This window comes from Hordeum vulgare, chromosome 7H (genome assembly GCF_904849725.1).
Source record: "Hordeum vulgare subsp. vulgare chromosome 7H, MorexV3_pseudomolecules_assembly, whole genome shotgun sequence".
Classification (NCBI taxonomy): Eukaryota; Viridiplantae; Streptophyta; class Magnoliopsida; order Poales; family Poaceae; genus Hordeum; species Hordeum vulgare.
This window is the reverse complement of record NC_058524.1, coordinates 492,226,337-492,251,275: the sequence shown is the minus strand read 5'-3', so window position 1 is coordinate 492,251,275 and position 24,939 is coordinate 492,226,337. Positions and strand designations below refer to the sequence as shown.

Sequence of the window (24,939 nt, the reverse complement as noted above, 5' to 3'; positions counted from 1 at the left end):
ACCCTTCCATTCCATTGATGTGAAGCTTGGCATAAGACCATACATTATAATATATCCAATTAGCAAACCATGTCTTTAGTTCCTCCTTCCCAAATTCCAGAAGTGAGAGTTTCCGCAAAGTATAATTCCTTTTGTGTGAAGAACTGAATAGCAAGAGTGACATTATAATATTCAAATGAGCCAAATTTCCTCACAAATGAATAAAACCACTTACAATCAATGGGCTTGCGGTTTCTTGGTGTGATAATAAGTTCCCAATCTATATAATTCCTCATTGAGTTTATTCCTTCCCGCAGTTCTTCCGCCCATAATTTTCATTGATGAGAAAACCTTCTTAAGAGAGTTTACAGATTCCTCTAAAATTTAGAGTGACTTCCCCCAAAAATAAAATACATAACAATTATCGAGAGATGAAATTCCAAGTTAATTCCTCCCACTTATCCTAAGCATGTTAGTGTCAGAAATTACACTTGTAGTTTCCCTTGGGGTCAATATTATATTATACAATGCATGTCAATAATTCCATCCTTTAATCATAATAACTATCGTGTTCCTACTTTTTCACCTGTTTTACTTTTCCAGATAAAAAAGAAAACACCCTTTGATCAACTAGAATAACCATGAAAAATTCCTCGTGTATGCTTTGTAGTAATTAAGAATTCCCTCCAAGTGACTATGTGATATTGACAACCAGCAGTATATATGTGATGCTTCCTCCAGAAAACAAATGGTAGTAAACGTATTCAATTCCTCCATTTAATTGCGGAGTGTGCCGTCTATTACAATGGTGAATAGTTTCATGCTATTTTCATGTTCAATTGACATATTCCTGAAGTGTACTTTCCCCCACCAATTAGTTGTTAAAACTTTGGTATCTTTTAATCAACTGATTTTCCACTTCAGTACGTAATGTGACAAGCCCGATAAAAGATTCCAACTTGTATTTCAAATAGTATAAACATAACCATATCAAGTGCAATTATCAATGAAGTGATAAAATAAATAATCTAGCCTCTAATGGGAGTGGGAAAAATACCATAATTGTATAAAAAATGATGTGAACTTTCCTTTTGTAATATCCTTCCACCTTAATAAAAGGTGTGACCTAAAAAATGTCCAGTATATTTGTTGTGCGTAGGTTATGCCAGCTCCAGGGATAGTGGCATTGATAGAGTATTTTATTTCTCGTTGTGAAGCAATTTTACCCCCCCCCCCTCTGCTTTTGCATGCTCAAGCTTGTATATTTTTCCTTTGTATATGTTAGATTGTGTCTGTTCTGTAAATCTGAAACAACTTCTGCGTGATCCTAAGGCGGTACAACATTGATCTTATCATAGCACCAATGATTGGCTAGCCCAAACGAATTATTACATATACAACTTCTTTTTCATTGTTTGGAATGAAAGTGCGGAGCTGAAATAGGTCATGAAACATTGTTAGGGCACTTCCAAATTTCATGATTCAAAAAGAAAATACTCAGTGTAACCTTATTTTTTATGTTTGCAAAAATGGATTTTTTTTATATAATGACAATAAAACAAGTTATATTTAATACTTGGTCCGATGCAATGCGTGAACATTTGTACTAGTAATATTATGAAAGTTTGGATCCAGGGAGAGGACCATGAATGTGTCATGCGTACGTGCATGCGCGTCATACGTGTGCACGGCGAATCATGCCGGAATGGGCCAGCTTCCTGACACGGGCATTGTCTTCCTCATCTCCGTCAGCGGTTAGGCCTGCAGTGTCAAAACAAATCGACTGAAACCTTTTGTGTCAGTCGACTGATAATAAAGTTAACTTGTATGTATTTTAGTTGATACTATTTCATTCGTTCCTGAATATAAATATTTTTGAAGGTTTCATTAAAAGAATAGATGTATACACATATTTTAGAATATATATTTATTCATTTTACTTTTTCTATACTATCTATATAGTGTACTAGTTTGAAACTTTTAAACTTCAAGACCAGGAATCAACCCCAACCGTTGATATAGTCCATCCAATGGTTGAAAATGTTGGGATTCGCATCAACAGTACCCGCTACAGTAGCAGCAACAATACTGGTGCCTTCCAGAACTATCGACAGTTTACCAATGCAGAAAAAGTTTAGCTGCTTACTGCTGTTGCCCACTATGTTTGTGTGTGTAGCTGTCAGGGCAACCTTACCTCTCATGGCATACGCATCATAGTCTGTGAGGGCCAGCGATGTGTTGATGGGAAGGTTATGTTTTGAGATGGTTCTTAATGCAGAAATGGAAGCGAGTTGTAGTGCAAGATAAGGATCCATAGGTTGACGTGAGAAATAGTCAATGGTGGTTGGAAAAATTCATTGCGTGATTAAAGGGAGCTTTGGATGGATAAATGGAAGCGAGGGGTCTCAAATCTCAACCATGGAACACGGAGACATACTCTTTTTTAGGAAAATATTGTAAATATGTCAAAATAAGAAAATAAAAACTTTAGCTGTATATGACAAGATATTTTTTACAGTAAATCGATTCGGGTAGTAATCTATATTTTCTTATATTATCCCAATTCACATACGTAGTACTTAGCTAGATTGTTCTGTACACCCGTTTATGAATTGATATGATGAGATTCAGTTTATGAAACCCCATTTATGAATCATTTTTTAGTTTAAATTTGATATTTTTAAATATATTTATAGTCTGAGAATAATTCTTCTTACACCATACATAGTAAGCCAAGGATATTAGACCAACCAACTTTTATGGTGCTTCTACAAACAACCTGTATAATTAAGTCAGTGTAAATGGCCGACTTATTGAATTTATTCTATAATTCTATAATTTTGCAACATTGTGATAATCAACACTAATGTTTGGGAATTTAAATTTGAGATGAGACTGATTCTAAACATGCAAAGCATGTGCTACTTACTAGTATGTATTAATAAATATTTAAAAAGATTTATATTTAGAAACGGAGCGAATACTATGCTAGCGCTTCCGCTGTTTCAAAATTCTTGTTAATTTTAGTAACCACGACAAATATTTTGAAGAGGAGGCAGTATATTTTTGGCCTCGCTACTTCTCATCGGTCACCGCGTTTAAGGGGGCAAGAATAAGAAGAAACCTTCAAAGCAGCCCTCGCCTTGCTCTTAATCTGAACCTCTTCTTCTTTCTACCAGCGCGAGAAAGCAGCTGAGGCGCTCCCTTTCTCCTTTAAATTCGGACCTTCCCAGGTCCGTCGTCCCATTCTCCAAACCAGCACCTCATACTCTTCATCGCTTTCATAACTTTGGTTTACTCTTGGGAAAAACTAACCCGGATCTTTGGCTCGCCTCAGCCGATGCCTCCTTCGTCGCCTCTTGCCGTCCACAAAGAACCATGAACTACACCGGGAGCACGCTCGCCCTCCTCGCGCCAAAAGCCACCAAGGACATGTCCCGCCTGCACCAAGGCTACGTCGCTACGACCGTGGCTAGCTCCATAGCTACTACCCGTAGTAGTACACTGTTTCGATCTATTCCCGACGTCAGTTGATAGTTTTCCACATCGATCAGTCATGAAGGAAGGGGGTCAGAAGAAGAACATCCTGGCCAAGACGCTCCAGAAGTGCCGGTCGTTGGGCCACCGGAGGCAGCCGGCAGCCTCCGGCAGTCGGGGCGCTGGCAGCAGCGCCAGTGCCTCGGCGTCCCCACGTGCGGCCGATGGCAGGGCGGGGTGGGCCGTGCCCGCGGGGTACTTCGCCGTGATGGTGGGGCCAGAGAAGGAGCGGTTCGCGGTGCGCGCCAGGTGCGCAAACCACCCCCTATTCCGGGCGCTGCTGGACGAAGCCGAGACGGAGTACGGTTTCGCCGATTGTGTCGGCCCGCTCGAGCTGCCCTGCGCCGTGGATGATTTCATGGAGGTTATGTGGGAGATTGAGCAGGCGGGCGGCGTCGCGTCGCCCAGATGCTCTCGCTTCGCCGGCTGGGGCCACCACCACCATCAACAGTACCACGGGTACCACATGTTGAGTCCGGGGACGTTCCTCGTCGCCGGCCTATGGTGATCACCATGCACGCGCTTGCTCTTCGCCAACGACGGTCTAAGTCGACCGTGGTAAGAAACCTTCAACGTTCCAGTGTTGTAATCTTCTTTTTCTTCCTCTTTTTCTTTACGTGTAAGCTGTTGATGCACTGCTGGAATTTTCGAATACACGGGGTGTCAGCTCTTCGCCGAGAGCCAAACCACGGACTCTCGATAAACAAATAAATACCGAGAGCCATCCTGGGCAAACATGGGTTCACGGCAACTAAGTATCTTTGCCGACACTAGCTCACGGTGAACACGGACCGGCAAACGGAGACGTCGTCGAGAGCCACTCTCGGCAAAGAGAAGCCATGTGGCATGGCCGTTGGGAACCGACGGCGCCGTCACTTGGTTTAATTATACCGGGAGCGGCGACGTCGCGCTCGATAAAAGCACATCACAGAAACATTTTTCTACATGACTTGTGGTCCCAATGATCACATTTATCAGTAAAAGTTTTACATTATTTGCTAAATATTTGAAATGAATAATATGATTATGTCTTTACCGAGAGCTGCGATCGGTAGTGCACTCGGCACAAGGTGATCCAGGGTTGACTCTTTACCGAGAGCAACACTCAAAACAAGGTGAACCGTGGATGTAGGATTTTATCTTTACCGAGGGCACCCTCGGAAAATTTGAACTCGAGATTTAGGGTTTTACCTTATCCGAGAGTAGTTCCTTCCCCGTCGAGCTTTTCTCACTTTTGGTTCCGTTTTCCACTGACCGGCGACCTTCCCTCCCCTCTCCCCACCCGCCGCCCTCCCCTCCCCCCTCACCTCCCCGCCGGCACCCCCACCCCCTCCGAAGGGCGCCTTAATTTTTTTGGTGAGCTTGGATGAATGTTAGATATATGTTTGATTTTATGAATGCTACATGTTGGATGAAATGTTAGATGCATGTTAGATGAATATGCTAGATGAATCTATGCTACCCACACCCAACTTTAGGAGAAGTGTAGTAAATGTACTTGTTGATGTGTAGCCTCGGAGTATATCTTGAATACAAATCATTAATGCTTATGTTGGCTATGTTTTGCTTCTCCTGTTATGCTTGTTCAAATCATATTCTTCTATTGGTAGATGAGGTGGTATGCGGTGTGTAGAGGGAGGTCTCCTGGAGTGTACGATTCGTGGGTGAAATGTCGTGAACATGTGAACGGTTACAACAATACCGACTATAAAGGGTTTCCAACTAGGCAGCAGGCAGAGGATCATCACTCCCAGTTCTTGCTCAAAGCGAGTCGTTCTGAAATGTACGATTCGTTTGATTATCATTGCTTCCAGCTACGGTGCAACGCGAAGCGCGGTGATGGAGTAAGAAAGGGTGTATGTCAGACTTTGTTTGGTGGCATGAAGAATCTGATAATCTTCGTCCAGTTCATAGTTATTTTGGTGTTGATGATTTGTTCTGCATGGTTCATATACATTGGGATAAATGTTATTTCATTTCTATTGTTGTCTCACTTTGTTATTCTTTTTATATAACTGATGAAATTTGTTTCGTGATTATTTTGCAGACGCTTTAATAAAATCTGAAGGTTGGAGCTCCTGGATGTGAACTTGATGCACTTACAAGCTAGGTTCATACCAGTGGAGCTCATGGAGCTTATGTTTACCTATTTTCCACTAGTAGAAAACATGCTTTACGTTTGGATTATTAGTCCCGGTTTGCTCTTGAACCGGGACTAATGTGACCACTAGTCCCGGTTCGTGAGGAATGCTTTTAGTCCCATTTTATTAGTAACCTCTAGTCTTGGTTGGTGTTACCAACCGGGACTAAAGAGATGGTGGCAGGGTTTTGTCAGGCTCGGGCCCCTGCGAGGGCCATTAGTCCCGGTTGGTAATACAAACCAGGACTAGATATAGGTCTTTAGTCCTGGTTTGTATCAACAACCGGGACTATAAGTATCCCTACATATACTGCTTCGTCCAGACCGAGCTCAAGATCTCTATTTTCCCCTTTCTCTCCTCTGTTTTCTTGCCTTGCTCGAGTTCATCCTCCATTTTTCCACATATTTGCCAAGATTTGAGGCACCCCATCCAATCCAAGTGTTCACGAACGTTAGCAACTTTGTCCTTTCATCTCTCATTGCTAAATGCTCCATAATATATAGTGATTTGTGGGTTTTAGTTTGGGAGTAATTATGTGGGAGTTTATTTGATTTATATGCAATCTGAGCTCAAATTAACTTCTTAGTTTGCATGTGTGTAGGCATGGTTTGCTTAGTGCCTTCCTCTCTGTCCTAACCACCGTCGATCGCCCGCACCATCTCGTCGCGGGCACCACGTTGGTGATCCTCTTGCTATTATCCTTTTTATTCAAAAAAATCTGATTTTTGTATGATTTACATAGTTTTCTTACCTGTTTGATTTTGTTATACATAGTGTCATGGTCTTGATATCCGTCCCCGTTGGCCCTCGTCCGGTTTATGATTGGGATGTGGTATATTCCCTTTTATAACTATTTGTTGCATTTCCCATTTATATGACAATTATGCCCATCAAGTTGACATCGATATTTTTATCTAGGAGGTGTGTGAAGCGAAAATTGCAACCGATCCTCTTGTCGACAAGTTGAATTTAGTTGAAAAATAAAATGAGTATTTGAAAGAAAAATTGAAAAGAATTGAAGGAGAGAAGTTGAAATTGGAGTTGTATGTTGCCGATGTCGTCGATGGTCACAAGATCAAGATGGATGCAATGCACTTGAAGATTAAAAGGATTAGAAAATATGCCCTTAATAAAGAGGCTTGGTATCACTAAGTTGTTGGATCAATTGTTAAACTTAGTTGCTATCTTGATCGCATTTGTTGTTGCATTTAAATGATTTAGCTAGAAACTCTTCTATGTTGTTTTATGAGAATAAGTGTGTATGAAAATTATGTGTGAACTTGTATTAATTTGGTCTTTTCGGTCTTGTGTAATGAAAATGAATCGACAATGGATGTATGACGATCGACGCTCTCCCGAGTTCATTAATGGCTTGTAGAGTTTTCTGCGTACGGCTGAGGTAAACGAGCATGATGGTTTTATGTGTTGTCCATGTGTTGTCTGTAAGAATGATAAAACTTACTCTAAGTCAAGAGTTATTCACGTCCACCTTTTTATGTCCGGTTTCATGTCCGCCTATAACTGTTGGTCCAAGCACGGAGAAAGAGGGGTTCTAATGGAAGAGAACGAAGAAGAAGAGGATGATGATGGCTATCCTTCGTTCCCTGAATAGGATGGTACTAGAATGGGGGAAGAAACTGAAGTAGAAGCACCAGATGATCTCGCTGATGATCTTGGTCAGGCCATTGCTGATGCAAAGAGAAACTGCCCAAGTGGAAAGGAGAAGCTAAAGTTGCAGCGCATGTTAGAGGATCACAAGAAATTGGTGTACCCAAATTGCGAAGATGACAAGAAGAAGTTGGGTACCACATTGGAATTGCTGCAATGGAAGGCAGAGAATGGAGTATCTGACAAGGGATTTGAAAAGTTGCTGAAATTGTTGAAGAAGATGTTTCCAAAGGACAACGAATTTCCCAACAGTACATACGAAGTAAAGAAGACTATCTGCCCGCTAGGATTAGAGGTGCAGAAGATACATGCATGCCCTAATGACTACATCCTGTACCACGGTGAGGAGTACGAGAATTTGAATGCATGCCCGGTATGCGGTGTCGAGCGCTATAAGATCAGCCACGATGACCCTGATGACGATGTTGAGGTCCAACGCCCGAGGAAGAGGATTCCTACCAAGGTGATGTGGTATGCTCCTATAATACCATGGTTGAAACGTTTGTTCCAAAATAAAGAGCATGGCAAGTTGATGCGATGGCACAAAGACGAGCGTAAGAAAGACAGGAAGTCGAGAGTACCCGCAAATGGGTCGCAGTGGAGGAAAATCGAGAGAGAGTGGCCGGACTTTGCAGATGAACCAAGGAACTGTTGGTTTGGTTTAAGTCCAGATGGCATTAATGTTGGAAATATGCCCTAGAGGAAATAATAAATTGGTTATTATTATATTTCCTTGTTCATGATAATTAATTACCATCCATGTTGGAATTGTATTGATTGGAAAGTCAAATACATGTGTGGATACATAGACAACACAATGTCCCTAATGAGGCTCTAGTTGACTAGCTCGTTGATCAAAGATGGTCAAGGTTTCCTGGCCATAGATAAGTGTGGTCACTTGATAACAACATCACATCACTAGGAGAATGATGTGATGGACAAGACCCAAACTATGAACGTAGCATATGATCGTGTTAGTTTATTGCTACTGTTTCCTGCATGTAAATGTATCTATTCCTATGACCATGAGATCATGCAACTCCCGGACACCGGAGGAATACCTTATGTGTATCAAATGTCGCAACATAACTGGGTTACTATAAAGGTGCTCTACATGTATCTCGAAAGGTGTCTGTTGTGTTGGCATTGATCAAGACTAGGATTTGTCACTACATGTGATGGAGAGGTATCTCGGGGCCCACTCGGTAATACAACATCACAACAAGCCTTGCAAGCAATGTGACTAAGGAGTTAGTCACGTGATCTTGTATTACGGAACGAGTAAAGAGACTTGCCGGTAAACGAGATTGAACTAGGTATGCGGATACCGACAATCGAATCTCGGGCAAGTAACATACCGAAGGACAAAGGGAACAACATACGGGATTAACTAAATCCTTGACATAGAGGTTCAACCGATAGAGATCTTCGTAGAATATGTAGGAGCCAATATGGGCATCCAGGTCCCGCTATTTGTTATTGACTGTAGAGTGTCTCCGGTCGTGTCTGCATAGTTCTCGAACCCACAGGGTCTGCACACTTAAGGTTCGGTGACGTTTTGGTATAGTTGAGTTATAGGTGCTGGTGACCAAAGGTTGTTTAGAATCCCGGCTGAGATTCTGGACGTCAGGAGGAGCTCCAAAATGGTCCGGAGGTAAAGATTGATATATAGGAAGTCCTATTTTCGTCACCAGAAAAGTTTCGGGCTCATCGGTAGTGTACGGGGAGTGCCGTGAGGGTGCCCGGGGACCACCGGGTGGGGTGTGACGACCCAATAGCCTTATGGTCTGTGAGAGGAGGTGGACCAGCTCCTGTTGGGCTGGACGAATCCTCTCTCGAAATCCCATGCGGCTAGGAGTGGAGATAAAAGGCAGAAGTCCTTTAAAAGGAAAGGAAGGAGGAGTCCTCCCAAAGTAGTCCACCTCCCTTGTGGGAAGGTGGACTCTTCCTTGTAGGGTTCGGCCGACCCCTTCGCCTTGGATTAGGGGGAAAGGCTGCCTCCTCTCCCCTCCTCCTATATATAGTAGACATTTTGAGGGTTTTGAGACACAGAAATGAGCCACGGCTGCCTCTCTCTCCCTCTAGATCTGTTTCGCCTCTAGTCTAGTTCGGCGGTGCTTAGGCGAAGCCCTGCTGGATTAATTCACCACCACCACCACCACGCCGCCAAGTTGGAGAAATCATCTATCTCTCTGCCCCTCTTGCTGGATCAAGAAGGTGGTGATCGTCATCGGGCTGTACGTGTGCTGACTGCGGAGGTGCCATTTGTTCGGCCCTAGATGGGGATGGATCGTGATGGGATCGCGGGACGGGCTGTGATTTGGATCATGAAGATGTTCCACTACATCAACCGTGTTATATATGCTTCTCCTTAGTGCTACCTCTTGAGCTTGTGTTGGTCTTTTCCCTTGAAGAGTAAAGGTTGATGCAGCACAGTAGCAGTAAGTATTTCCCTTAGTTTGAGAACCAAGGTATCAATCCAGTAGGTGTATCAAGATGAGGCACCAATGTACCTGCGCAAAAATAGCAAACTTGCACCCAACGCTACAAAAGGGTTGTCAATCCCTTCACGATTGATTGCAAGGTGAGATCTAAAGGCGGAAAGTACAACAAAGTAAAAGTGTAGGTGTGACAGCCCGAGACCGACATTCCAGAAGATTCCCACTTTATTCCGTTTTCGTCGTGTGTCTATTTTCTTTTGTCGCATCATCATCGCATCATGTGCATCATCAGCATTGCATCAACATCTCCGTTGCCGCCAGTTTTTTAAAACATGCATCCGTTGTTAGTTGCCGGTTCGCGCCGTTGTCCGTTCTGAGCCCGACCGCACACGCACGCGCCCGAGGCATCGTCAAAACCCTGTTTTAAAAGTGTGTTGAAAACTTTCTCTGTTTAGGGTGAAACTTGGCATGCGGTCTTAATTAGTTCTAGCTAGGCCGCCTGTTGAATATCGTCGCGATCGGAGTCCGTCTGGTACCCGAACGGTCGACCGTAGTGGCATCGTATTCGGTCTACCGTCGGACGTTTGTCGGTGTTTTAAAAATCATTGCCGCGTCGCCCGTTTCAACTCTCGTCTCCGGATATCTACACTACACGGCCACTCACCCGTTCCCGCATTCAGAATTATCCGATTCCAACTGCGCGATTGGATCCGGAACGAAATTTCGCTAAAGCTAGGCCCCCTTGCCTATGAATAGGACCTCCCATGCCTAGACAACCCTCTTCTTCCACCTCGAAATCTGTGCCTAACCTAATCCCCCCGCACTCTCTCTCCTCCCACCAACCCGCCGCCACTTGTCGCCACCAGATCGACCCAGCGCCGCCGCAACCGCCGCTCGCAGCCAACCAGGGGCTGCCACGTGGCCCCTGAACTGCACCCCGCCGCCGCAGCCCTCCAGGCCCATCGCGAGCCCTCCCGGCCCACGGCCGCCGCCAGCTCGTGGGGAGGCGCCCCCGAGCGAGCCCCCGTCTCCCCCGCGCGTCGCCTCCTTCCGACCCGAGCGCCACCCGCCGCCTTGCCTCCTCCGTCGCCGTGCTGCCGCCGATCCCGCTAGGGTCCCGTCGTGCCTCGAGCCGGAGGTTCCCCGTCGCCATGTCAAACCGCCGGCGATCTCTTCCACCGGCCTATGGATCATGCTGCCATCGGCTGGAATGGAACCGGAGGTCCCGGATCCACCCGGATCCGCCCCCTCCCGACTGCATCCGCGCCTTGGCCGGCCGCCCTCGCCTCCGGCCGCCGCCTCCATGGCTGCGGGCAGCCCGTGCCCGAGGAGCACGACGGCCAGCTCCCCCTCACCCCAGCTGGGCCTCCTCCCGCGTGCCCCGCCTCGGCCCAGGCCGGGCTAGCGCCAGAAGCCACGCCCAGCAACCAGCCGAGCCGAGGCCCAGCTCCTGCCTCCTTCTGCAGGCCGCCCCAACAGGCCCAAGGTGAGCTGCCCATATTCATTGCGATATGCGTTGAATAGATATCTTTTGTTGTTGTTTGTTCAGCCCATTACCATTCCGGCCCGGTAGTATTTCTTATTTAGGTGATTTTCGAATTAGATATATTCCAGATTATAGACGTATTTTAGATCGCCCGTAGTTTAATAACCGTTAGTCGGATCGCGATAAGTTGTATATGGTTTTGGTGTAGAATTTCGCGTAGAATCTGATTTTAGAACTTGCATATTTGTTTAACATCGGTTAGTGTGTCGTATGCCTAGAAACACGTGCTGTTCTAATAGGATAGACGCCCATATTTATTTTTCGCGCAAGACCGGATTGCTCGAATGCCGTAGTAGAAATGTCCATGTTTTAGGAACCCTCTTGCCATGTATTTTAGAGTAGACGTTGGTATTTTTGCGTGTAGGGATTTTCCGCTAGTTTATTTTCCGTGTATAGGTAATTATCTCGCATTTACTTGTGGCAATATTTTTTTGTTGCAACCCCACATTTTTTGTATATTTTCGGGATAGAAAAAGCCATGGTATTTTTGTGTGCATTTAATTTTAGCTTTTGAGTAAGTTAGTTCGCGCGATATTTTGCCATGTTGCCCTCTTGTCTTTTTCGTAGGATTTGATCCGTGCTTCGTTTGACGGAGTTGTCAACTATGGAGTTGTTCTTTGATGTTTAGTCTAGCCCCTACTAATTTTGGTTGCAATAGAAATGCATGTTTAGGTGTGGTTTGCTTGCTCGCAACTTCCTAGAAATAGTGCTGATCTGGAGGTGCTGAAATATTTCTAAGTCTGAAATCTGTTATATTTTGTTGATGTCTTGTCTTGCTTCTATCTTTTGATCTGTAGCTCTTTTGAGGTTGGTCCAATGGAGTTAGTTGTAGACCTTGTGTTTCTCTAGCATGCTGTGAATTTTCATGCCATTTGGAGTCCTGTAGCTTATGATTTTCCTGCTGTCAATATGCCTTCAGACCGAAAACTGCACTTCCATGAAGTGTTAATTTTCACTAAGTCTGAAATAGTACGTGAGATGCCATTTTGTGTCTTCTTTTCCTAGTGTTCCTTGCTGCCATGCTAGTTGTTGTTAGTTGTTTGTTGTAGTACTTCTTGCCCTCTTTCGTGTCATGCCTTGGGTGATTATATTGGAGTTGAGTAGCTCATAATTGTGGGGTGTAGTAAATGCTATGTGGCTGATTTTGGCAGATGGTAGTGATTTCTTGTTTCGCTCGTAGATGTTGAACCGTAGCTCCGATTTGATCGTGTCCTACATGAAACTTTCTTAGAATCTCGTGTAGTTTCATTTTCTCTTGCTGGTTGCATGTTTTGAAGTGCTCGTGACTGTCATTGCACACATATTGCTTTCATGCCATCATATCTTACGGTGTTTGTATCTTTTGAACCGTAGCTCCGTTGGAGATGATCTCTATGTGTAAATTGCTTGTAACGACGCGTAGAATCACGTGAAACTATTTGTTTTGCTGTTTAACAACTAATTAAATGTGTTAGTTCAGATCTGGACAGAAATGTAAATTAACATGTGAGGTCGTTTCGGAGATGCTATCTGTCATTTCTGACCTCATTTAAAATGCCTAGATAGGTAGATTAAATTGCGCTTCACCTCTTGCCATGTTTAATCACATTTAATATTGACGAGTACCTAATCGAGATAGAACTAAATAACTCGTATGTGGTGTTTCGTCAATATGCAACTCGTCGCATATTGAACTTCACTTAATGTGTAGTGTTTGAGTGTTGTGAATTGACATGCCGTGACTTGCATGTGTTCAGCTGCTCATGCATCATATGTGTTGTGCATCGTGTGGTGAATGTCGTGTTTGGATTCTTGTTTCCGGTTTGCTTCGTCTTGATAGAGTTCCGCAAGCGTGTCAGATTGTGAGGACCCGTTTGACTACATCGGTTCGTCTGCTTCACGGAGTCATTCTTCTTCCAAGCGGGATCTCAGGCAAGATGACCATTTCCCAGATACCATTACTATCATTGCCATGCTAGTTTTACCGTTTCTATCGTTATGTCTCGTTGCCTACCACATGTCAAATATCAGCCTCTCAACAATGCCATGAAACCTTCAACCTGTTCAACCTAGCAAACCACTGATTGGCTATGTTACCGCTTGCTTAACCCTGTGATACTGTTGCTAGTTGCAGGTGCAGTTGCTTCCATGTGAAAACATGGGTTCCTTGTTATATCACCATATTAAATGATATTTAATTTAATGCACCTATATACTTGGTAAAAGGTAGAAGGCTCGGCCTTTCTAGCCTGGTGTTTTGTTCCACCTTTGCCCCCTTAGTTTCGGCTACCGGTGTTATGTTCCATATTTGACCGCTCCTAACACGATCGGGGTTGTTATGGGGACCCCCTCGATAATTCGTTTTATATTAAAGTCGGTCTGGCAAGGCCCAACATTGGTACTGCATTTTCCCAACATAATAATTCTATTAATTTGAAATGCATAGGGAGTTAGCGCTACCCGAAGAGTAATTCTACATAATACATGGAGGACCAGTGTTGATGGTGCTGGTCCAAAACAGAGCACTGTCCGGGGCCAACCCAGGGCAACTTGGGTGATTTCTATCAGGCCACCGTACGCGTCGCTCATCCGTCGTGTCCTGAGAACGAGATACACGGCTTCTATCGGGATGGTCGACACGTCGGGTGGCCTTGCTGGATTAGTTTTACCTTTGACGAGATATCTTGTACATCGGGATTCCGGTGATGCTTTGGGTAATCTCAGAGTTGAGGTGTTCCACCAAGGAATCCGACGAGATCGCGAGTGTCGTGATCGAGGATTTCTATGCGGCTTGTGGTAATTTGTGATGGACTAGTTGGAGCACCCCTGCAGGGTTTTATCTTCCGGAAAGTCATGCCCGTGGTTATGTGGCAATGTGGAAACTTTGTTTAACACTGATTCTAGATTACTTGAAGTTAACTTAATTAAAATATGCCAACTGTGTGTGTAACCATGATTGTCTCTTTCGTGAGTTCCTTCTCCGATCGAGGACACGGTAGGGTTATGTCTGATGTAGGTAGGTGTTCAGGATCATTCATTTGATCATCAGAAGTCATGTCCGCTATGCGTAGATATTCCCCCTCTTATTTCTTGTACTCGTAAGTTTAGCCACCAAATATATACTTAGCCGCTGCTGCAACCTCACCACTTAACCTTACCTCACCCATTAAGGTTTGCTAGTCTTGATACCTTTGGAAATGAGTTTGCTGAGTCCCCTGTGGCTCACAGATTACTACAACACCAGTTGCAGGTACATGTAAAGGTTACTTGACGTGAGCACGTTGATTGTTCATTTGGAGTTGCTTCTTCTTCTTCTTCATCATCGATCTAGGATGGGTTCCAGGCCGGCAGCCTGGGATTGCAGGGATGGACGTCGTTCTTCTTTTCTCGTTTGTTTTCGTCCGTAGTCGGACCCTGCTATTCTTCATGATGATTATGTATTGTACTGCTGTGACTCTGATGTAGATTGTGGCGAGTGTAAGCCAACTCTGTTTATATATCTCTTATTTTCAGTAAATGTACTTGTAACGATATCCATTCTTGCGACACGACGAGATGCGCTTCTATCCCTGACGAGACCCTCGTGCCAAATTGAGGATAGGGTCACATCTTGGGCGTGACAAGTTGGTATCAGAGCAGTACTGACCTAGGATCCCCCTTGATTGATCGAACATGGTCGAGTCGAGTCTAGTGAAAAACTGCTTTGAGTCTAGTTATATAGCAGAGATTATGATTCTTTTTTCTCCTCTTCTATGCTCTGGTGAGGAATATTGACGTAATATTTTAATTCTACTCCTCTTCTCACTCAAATTTTTTTAGGATCATGCGGATATTTTTGGCATCTATATGATACCGATGTGACAGAGTTCTTTCTTGGTGCCTCCTGTCTGACTTGATTTCTTCCGGGGAGTTGAGCTCCAGGGGATTCTCGAGCACATCGTTATCATTCAAATTTCTTAGTATCTCAGAACGAAGGATGTTCCTAATTGCTTCAATACTAGTAGTGGCGAGATAACCCCGATGTCCCCAGTACTGGTGCAGGTTGTTCGGGAGTACTGCCATACTTTGTATCGTTGTGATCACAAGGGTCTGTTGTAGATGAAAGTCCGAGGTTCTGGTTATGTGTTGATGGATGTGATACAGGTGACGGGCTAGTATAGGAGTTGTGTGATATTACTCCTTGTATCCGTGTACCAGATTGCATGACAAGAGATTTCAGGAATTCTTAGGTGGGAATTGAAGTAGTTACTTATAGGATAATCTTCCAACAAATGCATGATGTTAGGTTGGGGTTCGATATCTAGTGGATTCGTTTGTTGACGGTAGACTTACATCGGTTCTCGTTGTGTCTTAAAGAGTCCTTGTAGCTTGCTACGACTCGGGGACGCTTCGTATGTCGGTGCACTGCCTTGCACTTGATGGCTACTGTAAGGATCGAGCCCGTGCGAGCCTGTCCACGAAAATATTGAACGAAATCTTTCTCATGACTTTGTTCTGGCTAATTGCAAGCCGCACCTTTTGTTTTTGTTGGAATATAGTAATTCAAGTTGCTTCGATGTCAAGTGGTGATTTCAGATCTTTCCAAGTGGTGTTCTCATAGTTTTTATGTGAATGCTAATTCTTTTGCTCAATCAGTTGTCTTATCAGTTCTTGTCAACCGGAGTCGTCTTGTTGATTCTTTTCCAACCGGTGTGCTTCTCCTCAAGTGAATGCAATCCTTTCTAATTTTGCAAGTCCATTCTCTCATTTTATTCCAGAGTTCATCTCATTTGTCCCAAATTCTCTTTGTTTTACCCCGCCCTCCCACCCTTTTCTTAAGTAATTAGTTTTTTATCCAAGAGTTTTCTTTCTTGTGCTTCCTCTATCTTTTCTTTCGTGTCCTATCCGGTGTTTCATTGTGAAGATTCTCAGGAGCTTCTTGTTCATCTTTATTCAGTCTTGTTATCTTTTCCGGTGAATTCAATGCAGTATCCGTGTTCATCATATCCTTGTCATCCTTTAAATTCTTTCCTGTGTTGGAAATTCTTTTGAGCCTATCTTGCTATTTATTCCTCTCTTTTTTTCTATCTGGAGTGTTGAAGATATCTCGGAAGTTTCACGTTTTCAATTCTTTTACTTATTTCGAGATGCTATCCTCATCTAGTTCTCTTCATACCGTTGCAATATCTCTTGTTCTAGCAATCTTTTCAATGGTGATTTCTTTGAGTGGGACCATAACCCACACGTTCTTTCCCAGGATCTTATAAGGCACTTGTATTCTTTTTCCGGTGCTCTCTAATTCTTTTCAACTATGACGTAAGTATGAATTTCATCAGTCATATTCCTTCTTCAAGATCGATTTGAACTAATTCTCATATTTGGCTCAATCTTGCATTCTTCTTTATTCCGGAGTGTCTCAGTTATTCTTGGTGGTGTTCTCCTCGTCATTTTCAGCTTCAAGACCGAAGGAGTGTTTTTCTCAATCTTGGTCCATTCTCTTCATGATTCATCGTTTCATCCTTCTGGCATCGTCTTGAATTATTCCCAATCATGAGTATCCCTTTATTGCGATCCGATGCATTTCTGAGTTGTTTTTATTTCTCGTTCCTCCGAAGGCCATCATTTTAGAAGATTCTTCGTTCTCAGCTTTCAGCTTCATCCTGAATTCTTCTCAATTGTTGTCTCTTCGTTCGTCTCTCATTTATTCCGATGTCTTGTTCAAGTTTTCTGTTAGGTGGATCATGATCTCTTCATTCTCATGTATCTCCATTAATTCTTGGTGTTCCCATTCAGTTGTCAATTCTTACCGGTGCTTCCTTCAATTTTTCTTCAAGTGGTGCTGACCTATCTCTCTCTTCAAGTTTCTTTCAAGAATAATAAGTTGTATGCTAAATCCGTTGCTTGTCATCAATTTAATTTGATGAAGGATGAGCATAACATAATTCTTATTCTTGTTCTCCCTTCTTCTAAGAGATTTAAATTCTTCTTCCGGAGCGGTTCATGATATCAATTCATTCTCAAGTGTTCTTCAAGATTCTTGTTGGACAACATCAAGTATCCTTTCTCTTGCATTTCAAAGTGCATTTGTTCTTCCTTTAGCCTTTGAGGTGGTATTATAGCATTCTTGTTAGTGTAGGAGTCTCGAAGAGATTTTCTTTCAAGTATGAGATAATTAAACCAACCAATTCTATGATCATGAGATATTTTCAACCCAAGAGTTCTTCATTGAGCTATCTTGGTTTCGATTTCACCTAAAGCTCCTCCTATGGATTGTTGCTATCATGGTGCTTGTCATTAATCCAAGTTCTCAACGTATCCTCTTGGTGTAAGAAATTGTTCATATCTTGTTTCTCCCAATCAATCCTTGTTTTTGTTAGTGGCTGGTTGTCACTTCATTAGTTTGAAAAGGTTTCCATAAGCCCACTACTATCTTGTTCTTTTCGTTGTTGATTTTCCAACAACTCCGTCCAATTCTTCTTGCAAGGATGCTTGCCAAGTTCATTTCAGATTGTAGTTGTCATTCTCTCTTCATTCTATTTTTCCGTATGAGCTAGTTCCTATTCTATTGTTCCGGAGGCATTGTGATGTTGCTCTTTTGGGTCTATCATGTTGTTCTATCAAGATCATGGCGTTCCCTTGTTCTATTTGATTGTTTGTTGTGAATATTGTCTAATTATACCATCTTATCGAATTTTTTGTCCCATTTTCCTACCGAAGTGCTGCCGAAATGTTCCGTGAATTCTTCCTTCTTTCTCCTATCATTCCTCATCTCTTTGCAACCTTCAAGGATCGTTGGTTTCACTCGTTTGTCAAAGAAGCGATTAGTTTTTACCTCTTGTTCTTTCTCATCCTCTCCCCCTTTCATTCTTGGATCTCGGGGCGAGATCCTCTTGTAGTGTAGGAGAGTTGTGACAGCCCGAGACCGACTTCCACAATATTCCCACTTTATTCCATTTTCGTCGTGTGTCTATTTTCTATTGTCGCATCATCATCACATCATGCGCATCATCAGCATTGCATCGGCATCTCCGTTGCCGCCAGTTTTCAAAACTTGCATCCGTTGTTAGTTCTCGGTTCGCGTCGTTGTCCGTTCTGAGCCCGACCGCACACGCACGCGCCCGCGGCATCGTCAAATCCCTGTTTTAAAAGTGTGTTGAAAACTTTCTCTGTTCGGGGTGAAACTTGCCATGTGGTCAAAATTAGTTCTAGCTAGGCCGCCTGTCGAATTCCGTCGCGATCGGAGTCCGTCTGGTACCCGAACGGTCGACCGTAGCGGCATCGTATTCGGTCTACCGTCGGACGTTTGTCGGTGTTTCAATAATCGTTGCCGCGTCGCCCGTTTCCCCTCTCGTCTCCGGATATCTACACTACACGGCCACTCACCCATTCCCGCATTCGGAATTATCCGATTCCGACTGCGCGGTTGGATCTGGAATGAAATTTCGCTAAACTTAGCCCCCCTTGCCTACAAATAGGACCTCCCATGCCATTTTTAGACAACCCTCTTCTTCCACCTCGAAATCTGTGCCTAACCTAATCCCCCCGCACTCTCTCTCCTCCCACCAACCCGCCGCCACTTGTCGCCTCCAGATCGACCAAGCGCCACCGCAACCGCCGCCCGCAGCCAACCAGGGCCTGCCACGTGGCCCGTGGACTCAACCCCGCCGCCGCGGCCCTCCATGCCCATCGCGAGCCCTCCCGGCCCGTGGCCGCCGCCAGCTCGTGGGGAGGCGCCCCCGAGCCAGCCACCGTCTCCCGCGCACGCCGCCTCCTTCCTGCCCGAGCGCCACCCACCGCCTTGCCTCCTCCGTCGGGGTGCTGCCGCCGATCCCGCCAGGGTCCCGTCATGCCTCGAGCCGGAGGTTCCCCGCCGCCATGTCAAACCGCCGGCGATCTCTTCCACCGGCCTCTGGATCGTGCTGCCACCGGACGGAATGGAACCGAAGGTCCCGGATCCACCCGGATCCGCCCCCTCCCGACTCCATTCGCGCCTTGGCCGGCCGCCCTCGCCTCCGGCCGCTGCCTCAATGGCTGCGGGCAGCCCGTGCCCGAGGAGCACGACGGCTAGCTCCCCCTCGCTCCAGCTGGGCCTCCTCCCGCGCGCCCCGCCTCGGCCCAGGTAGGGCCAGCGCCAGCAGCCAGGCCCAACAACCAGCCGATCCGAGGCCCATCTCCTGTCTCCTTCTCCAGGCCGCCCTAAGAGGGCCAAGGTGAGCAGCCCATATTCATTGCCATGTGCATTGAATGGATATCTTATGTTGTTGTCTGTTCAGCCCATTACCATTCCGACCCGGTTGTATTTCTTATTTAGGTGATTTTCGAATATGATATATTCCAGATTATAGACGTATTTTAGATCAACCGTAGTTTAATAACCGTAAGTCGGATCGCGATAAGTTGTATATGGTTTTGGTGTAGAATTTCGCTTAGAATCCGATTTTACAACTTGCATATTTGTTTGACATCGGTTAGCATGCCGTATGCCTAGAAACGCGTGCTATTCCAATAGGATAGACGCTCGTATTTATATTTCACGCAAGACCGGATTGCTCGAATGCCGTAGTAGAAATGTCCATGTTTTAGGAACCCTCTTGCCATGTATTTTAGAGTAGACGTTGGTATTTTTGCGTGTAGGGATTTGCCGCTAGTTTATTTTCCGTGTATAGGTAATTATCTCGCATTTACTTGTGGCAATATTTTTTTGTTGCAAATCCACATTTTTTATATGTTTTCGGGATAGAAAAATCCATGGTATTTTTGTGTGCATTTAATTTTAGCTTTTGAGTAAGTTAGTTCGCGCGATATTTTTCCATGTTGCCCTCTTGTCTTTTTCGTAGGATTTATTCCGTGCTTCGTTCGACGGAGTTGTCAACTAGGGAATTGTTCTTTGATGTTTAGTCTAGCCCCTAGTAATTTTGGTTGCAATAGAAATGCATGTTTAGGTGTGGTTTGCTTGCTCGCAACTTCCTAGAAATAGTGCTGATCTGGAGGTGCTGAAATATTTTTGCGTGTAGGGATTTGCCGCTAGTTTATTTTCCGTGTATAGGTAATTATCTCGCATTTACGCGTGGCAATATTTTTGTGTTGCAACACCACATGTTTTATATGTTTTTGGAAAAATCCAAGGGATTTTTCTGTGCATTCAGTTTTAGCTTTTGAGTAAGTTAGTTCGTGCGATATTTTGCGATGTTGCCCTCTTGTCTTTTTCGTAGGATTTATTCCGTGCTTTGTTTGACGAAGTTGTCAACTAGGGAGTTGTTCTTTGATGTTTAGTCTAGCCCCTGGTAATCTTGTTTGCAATAGTAATGCAAGTATAGGTGTGGTTTCATTGCTCGCAAGTTGCTCGAAATAGTGCTAATTTGGAGGTGCTGAAATATTTCTACGTCTGAAATCTGTTATATTTTGTTGTTGTCTTGTTTTGCTTCTATCTTTTGATCTGTAGATCTTATGAGGTTGGTCCAATAGAGTTAGTTTAGACCTTGTGTTTATCTAGCATGCTGTGAATTTTCATGCCATTTGGAGTCCTGTAGATTATGATTTTGCTGCTGTCAATTTGCCTTCAGACCAAAAACTGCACTTCCATGAAGTGTTAGTCTGAAATAGTGTGTGAGTTGCCATTTTGTGTCTTCTTTTCCTAGTGTTCTTTGCTGCCATGCTAGTTGTTGTTAGTTGTTTGTTGTAGTTCTTCTTGTCCTCTTTCGTGTCATGCCTTGGTTGATTATATTGGAGTTGAGTAGCTCGTAGTTGTGGGGTGTAGTAAATGCTATGTGGCTGATTTTGACAGATGGTAGTGATTTCTTGTTTTGCTCGTAGATGTTGAACCGTAGCTCCGATTTGATCGTGTCCTACATGAAACTTGCTTAGAATCTTGTGTAGTTTCATTTTCTCTTGCTGGTTGCATGTTTTGAAGTGCTCTTCACCGTTGTTGCACAAATATTACTTTCATGCCATCATATCTTGCGGTGTTTGTATCTTTTGAACCGTAGCTCCGTTGGAGATGATCTCTATGTGTAAATTTCTTGTAACAACGCGAAGAATCAGGTGAACCTATTTGTTTTTCTGTTTAATAACTAATTAAATGTGTTACTTCAGATCTGGACAGAATTGTAAATTAACATGTGAGGTCGTTTCGGAGATGCTATATGTCATTTCCGACCTTATTTAAAATGCCTAGATAGGTAGATTAAATTTCGCTTCACCTCTTGCCATGTTTAATCACATTTAATATTGCTGAGTACCTAATCGGGATAGAACTAAATAACTCGTATGTGGAGTTTCGTCAATATGCAACTCGTTGCATATTGAACTTCACTTAATATGTAGTGTTTGAGTGTTGTGAATTGACATGCCGTGACTTGCATGTGTTCAGCTGCTCATGCATCATATGTGTTGTGCATCGTGTGGTGAATGTCGTGTGTTGATTCTTGTTTTCGGTTTTCTTCGTCTCGATAGAGTTCTGCAAGCGTGTCGTATTGTGAGGACCCGTTCGACTACATCGGTTCGTCTGCTTCGCGGAGTCATTCTTCTTCCAAGCGGGATCTCAGGCAAGATGACCATTTCCCCAGATACAATTAGTATCATTGCCATGCTAGTTTTACCGTTTCTATCGTTATGTCTCGTTGCCTACCACATGTTAAATATCAGCCTCTCAACAATACCATGAAACCTTCAACCTGTTCAACCAAGCAAACCACTGATTGGCTATGTTACTGCTTGCTTAACCCTGTGTTAGCGTTGCTAGTTGCAGGTGCAGTTGCTTCCATGTGAAAACATGGGTTCCTTGTTATATCACCATATTAAATGATATTTAATTCAATGCACCTATATACTTGGTAAAAGGTGGAAGGCTCGGCCTTTCTAGCCTGGTGTTTTGTTCTACCTTTGCCCCCTTAGTTTCGGCTACCGGTGTTATGTTCCATATTTGAGCGCTCCTAACATGACCGGGGTTGTTATGGGGACCCCCTTGATAATTCGTTTTAGATTAAAGCTGGTATGTCAAGGCCCAACATTGGTACTACATTTTCCCAACATAATAATTCTGTTAATTTGAAATGCATAGGGAGTTAGCGCTACCCGAGGAGTAATTATACATAATACAGGCAGGACCAGTGCTGATAGTGCTGGTCCAAAATAGAGCATTGTCCGGGGCCAACCCAGGGCAACTTGACTTATTTCTATCAGGCCACCGTACGCGTCGCTCATCCGTCGTATCGTGAGAATGATATACGCAGCTCCTATCGGGATTGACGATAAGTCGGGTGGCCTTGCTAGATTAGTTTTACCTTTGATGAGATATCTTGTGCATCGGGATTCCGATGATGCTTTGGGTAATCTCAGAGTTGAGGTTTTCCACCAAGGAATCCGACAAGATCGCGAGTGTCGTGATCGAGGATTTCTATGCGGCTTGTGGTAATTTGTGATGGACTAGTCGGAGCACCCCTGCAGGGTTAAATCTTTCAGAAAGCCGTGCCCGTGGTTATGTGGCAACGTGGAAACTTTGTTTAACACTAGTTCTATATTACTTGAAGTTAACTTAATTAAAATATGCCAACTATGTGCGTAACCGTGAATGTCTCTTTCGTGAGTTCCTTCTCCGATCGAGGACACGGTGGGGTTATGTCTGATATAGGTAGGTGTTCAGGATCATTCATTTGATCATCAGAAGTCACGTCCGCTATGCGTAGATCTTCCCCCTCTGCACTCGTAAGTTTAGCCACCAAATATATGCTTAGCCGCTGCTGCAACCTCACCACTTAACCTTACCGCACCAATTAAGCTTTGCTAGTCTTGATACCTTTGGAAATGAGTTTGCTGAGTCCCGTGTGGCTCACAGATTACTACAACACCAGTTGCAGGTACAGGTAAAGGTTACTTGACGCGAGCGCATTGATTGTTCATTTGGAGTTGCCTCTTCTTCTTCTTCTTCATCGACCTAGGATGGGTTCCAGGCCGGTAGCCCGGGATAGCAAGGATTGACGTCGTTCTTCTTTTCTCGTTTGTTTTCGTCCGTAGTGGGACCCTGCTCTTCTTCATGATGATTATGTATTGTAATGCTGTGACTCTGATCTATCTTGTGGCGAGTGTAAGCCAACTCTGTTTATATATCTCTTCTTTTCAGTACATGTACTTGTAACGATATCCATTCTTGCCACACGACGAGATGACCTTCTATCCTTGACGAGGCCCTCATGCCAAATTCAGGTTAGGGTCGCATCTTGGGCGTGACAGTAGGGCTAAAAATATGATGTGAAGTAGACCAGGGGGCCGTTGTGTTCACTAGAGGCTTCTCTCAAAATAGCAAATATTACGGTGGGTGAACGAATTACTGTCGAGCAATTGATAGAACTGCGCAAAGTCATGACAATATCTAAGGCAATGATCATACATATAGGCATCATGTCCGAGACAAGTGGACCGATACTTTCTGCATCTACTACTATTACTCCACACATCGACCGCTATCCAGCATGCATCTAGTGTATTGAGTTCATGACAAACAAAGTAACGCCTTAAGCAATATGACATGATGTAGATGGATAAATTGATGCAATAGATATAAACCCCATCTTTTTACCCTTGATGGCAACAACACGATGCGTGCCTCGCTACCCCTTCTGTCACTAGGTGAGGTCACCGCACGGTATGAACCCAAAACCAAGCACTTCTCCCATTGCAAGAACCATAAATCAAGTTGGGAAAACAAATCCCACAACTCGAAGAGAATTACAAGGATATGAAATCATGCATATAAGAGATCAGAAGAAACTCAAATAAGATTCATAGATAATCTGATCGTAAATCCACAATTCATCAGATCTCGACAAACACACTGCAAAAGAAGATTACATCGGATAGATCTCCATGAAGATCATGGAGAACTTTGTATTGAAGATCCAAGAGAGAGAAGAAGCCATCTAGCTACTAGCTATGGACCCGAAGGACTATGGTGAACTACTCGCACATCATCGGAGAGGAATGGTCTTGATGAAGAAGTCCTCCATATCCGAATCCCCCTTCGGCAGGCCAGCAGAACTTTCCCCAGATGGGATCTTCGGGAGACAGAAGCTTCCGGCGGCGGAAAAGTATTTTCGTGGATCTCTCTCGTGGTTTTGGATTTTTCGGGGATTTATAGGCGGAATAAATAGGGCAGAGGAGCCACAGGGGGACCACAAGCCTGCTAGGCATGGGCCCCCTGGCCATGCGTAGGGGGCTTGTGGCCTCCCCTGGTGCCCTCTGCCTTGGTTCTCAAGCTCCCTGCGTATCTTCTGTTCCGGAAAAAATCTTTTTGGAGGTTTTATTCCATTTGGACTCCGTTTAATATTCTCCTCTGAAAAGGGTCAACAACACGGAAAAAACAAGAACTAGCACTTGTCACTGAGTTAATAATTTAGTCCCAAAAAAGATATAAAAGGCATACAACACATCCAAAGTTTGACAAGATAATAACATGGAACCATCAAAAATTATAGATACGTTGGAGACGTATCACTTAGCGATCTACAAGGGTATGTATATTCACTCTCCCCTCTCATAGATGATCATCACCATGGATAGGTATTGCGTGTGTGTAGGAAATTTTTTGTTTCTCATGCAACGTTCCCCAATAGTAGCATCATGAGCTAGCTAGGTTCATGCGTAGATGATATCTCGAGTAGAACACAAAAGAGTG

The 24,939-nt window shown here is 44.0% G+C and overlaps 1 protein-coding gene across 1 annotated transcript; it reads left to right on the top strand.

Moving 5' to 3' along the window:
- The first annotated feature begins 3,535 nt into the window (after window positions 1–3,535).
- Window positions 3,536–4,024, top strand: LOC123409146 (auxin-responsive protein SAUR32-like). The gene has a single exon (XM_045102124.1). The coding sequence runs from the start codon at window positions 3,536–3,538 to the stop codon at window positions 4,022–4,024; it is 489 nt and encodes a 162-aa protein (XP_044958059.1).
- The last annotated feature ends 20,915 nt before the right edge of the window (window positions 4,025–24,939 follow it).

Excerpts from the sequence above, each read along its gene's own strand:
- LOC123409146 (XM_045102124.1), top strand. The coding sequence starts at position 3,536 with ATGAAGGAAGGGGGTCAGAAGAAGAACATCCTGGCCAAGACGCTCCAG.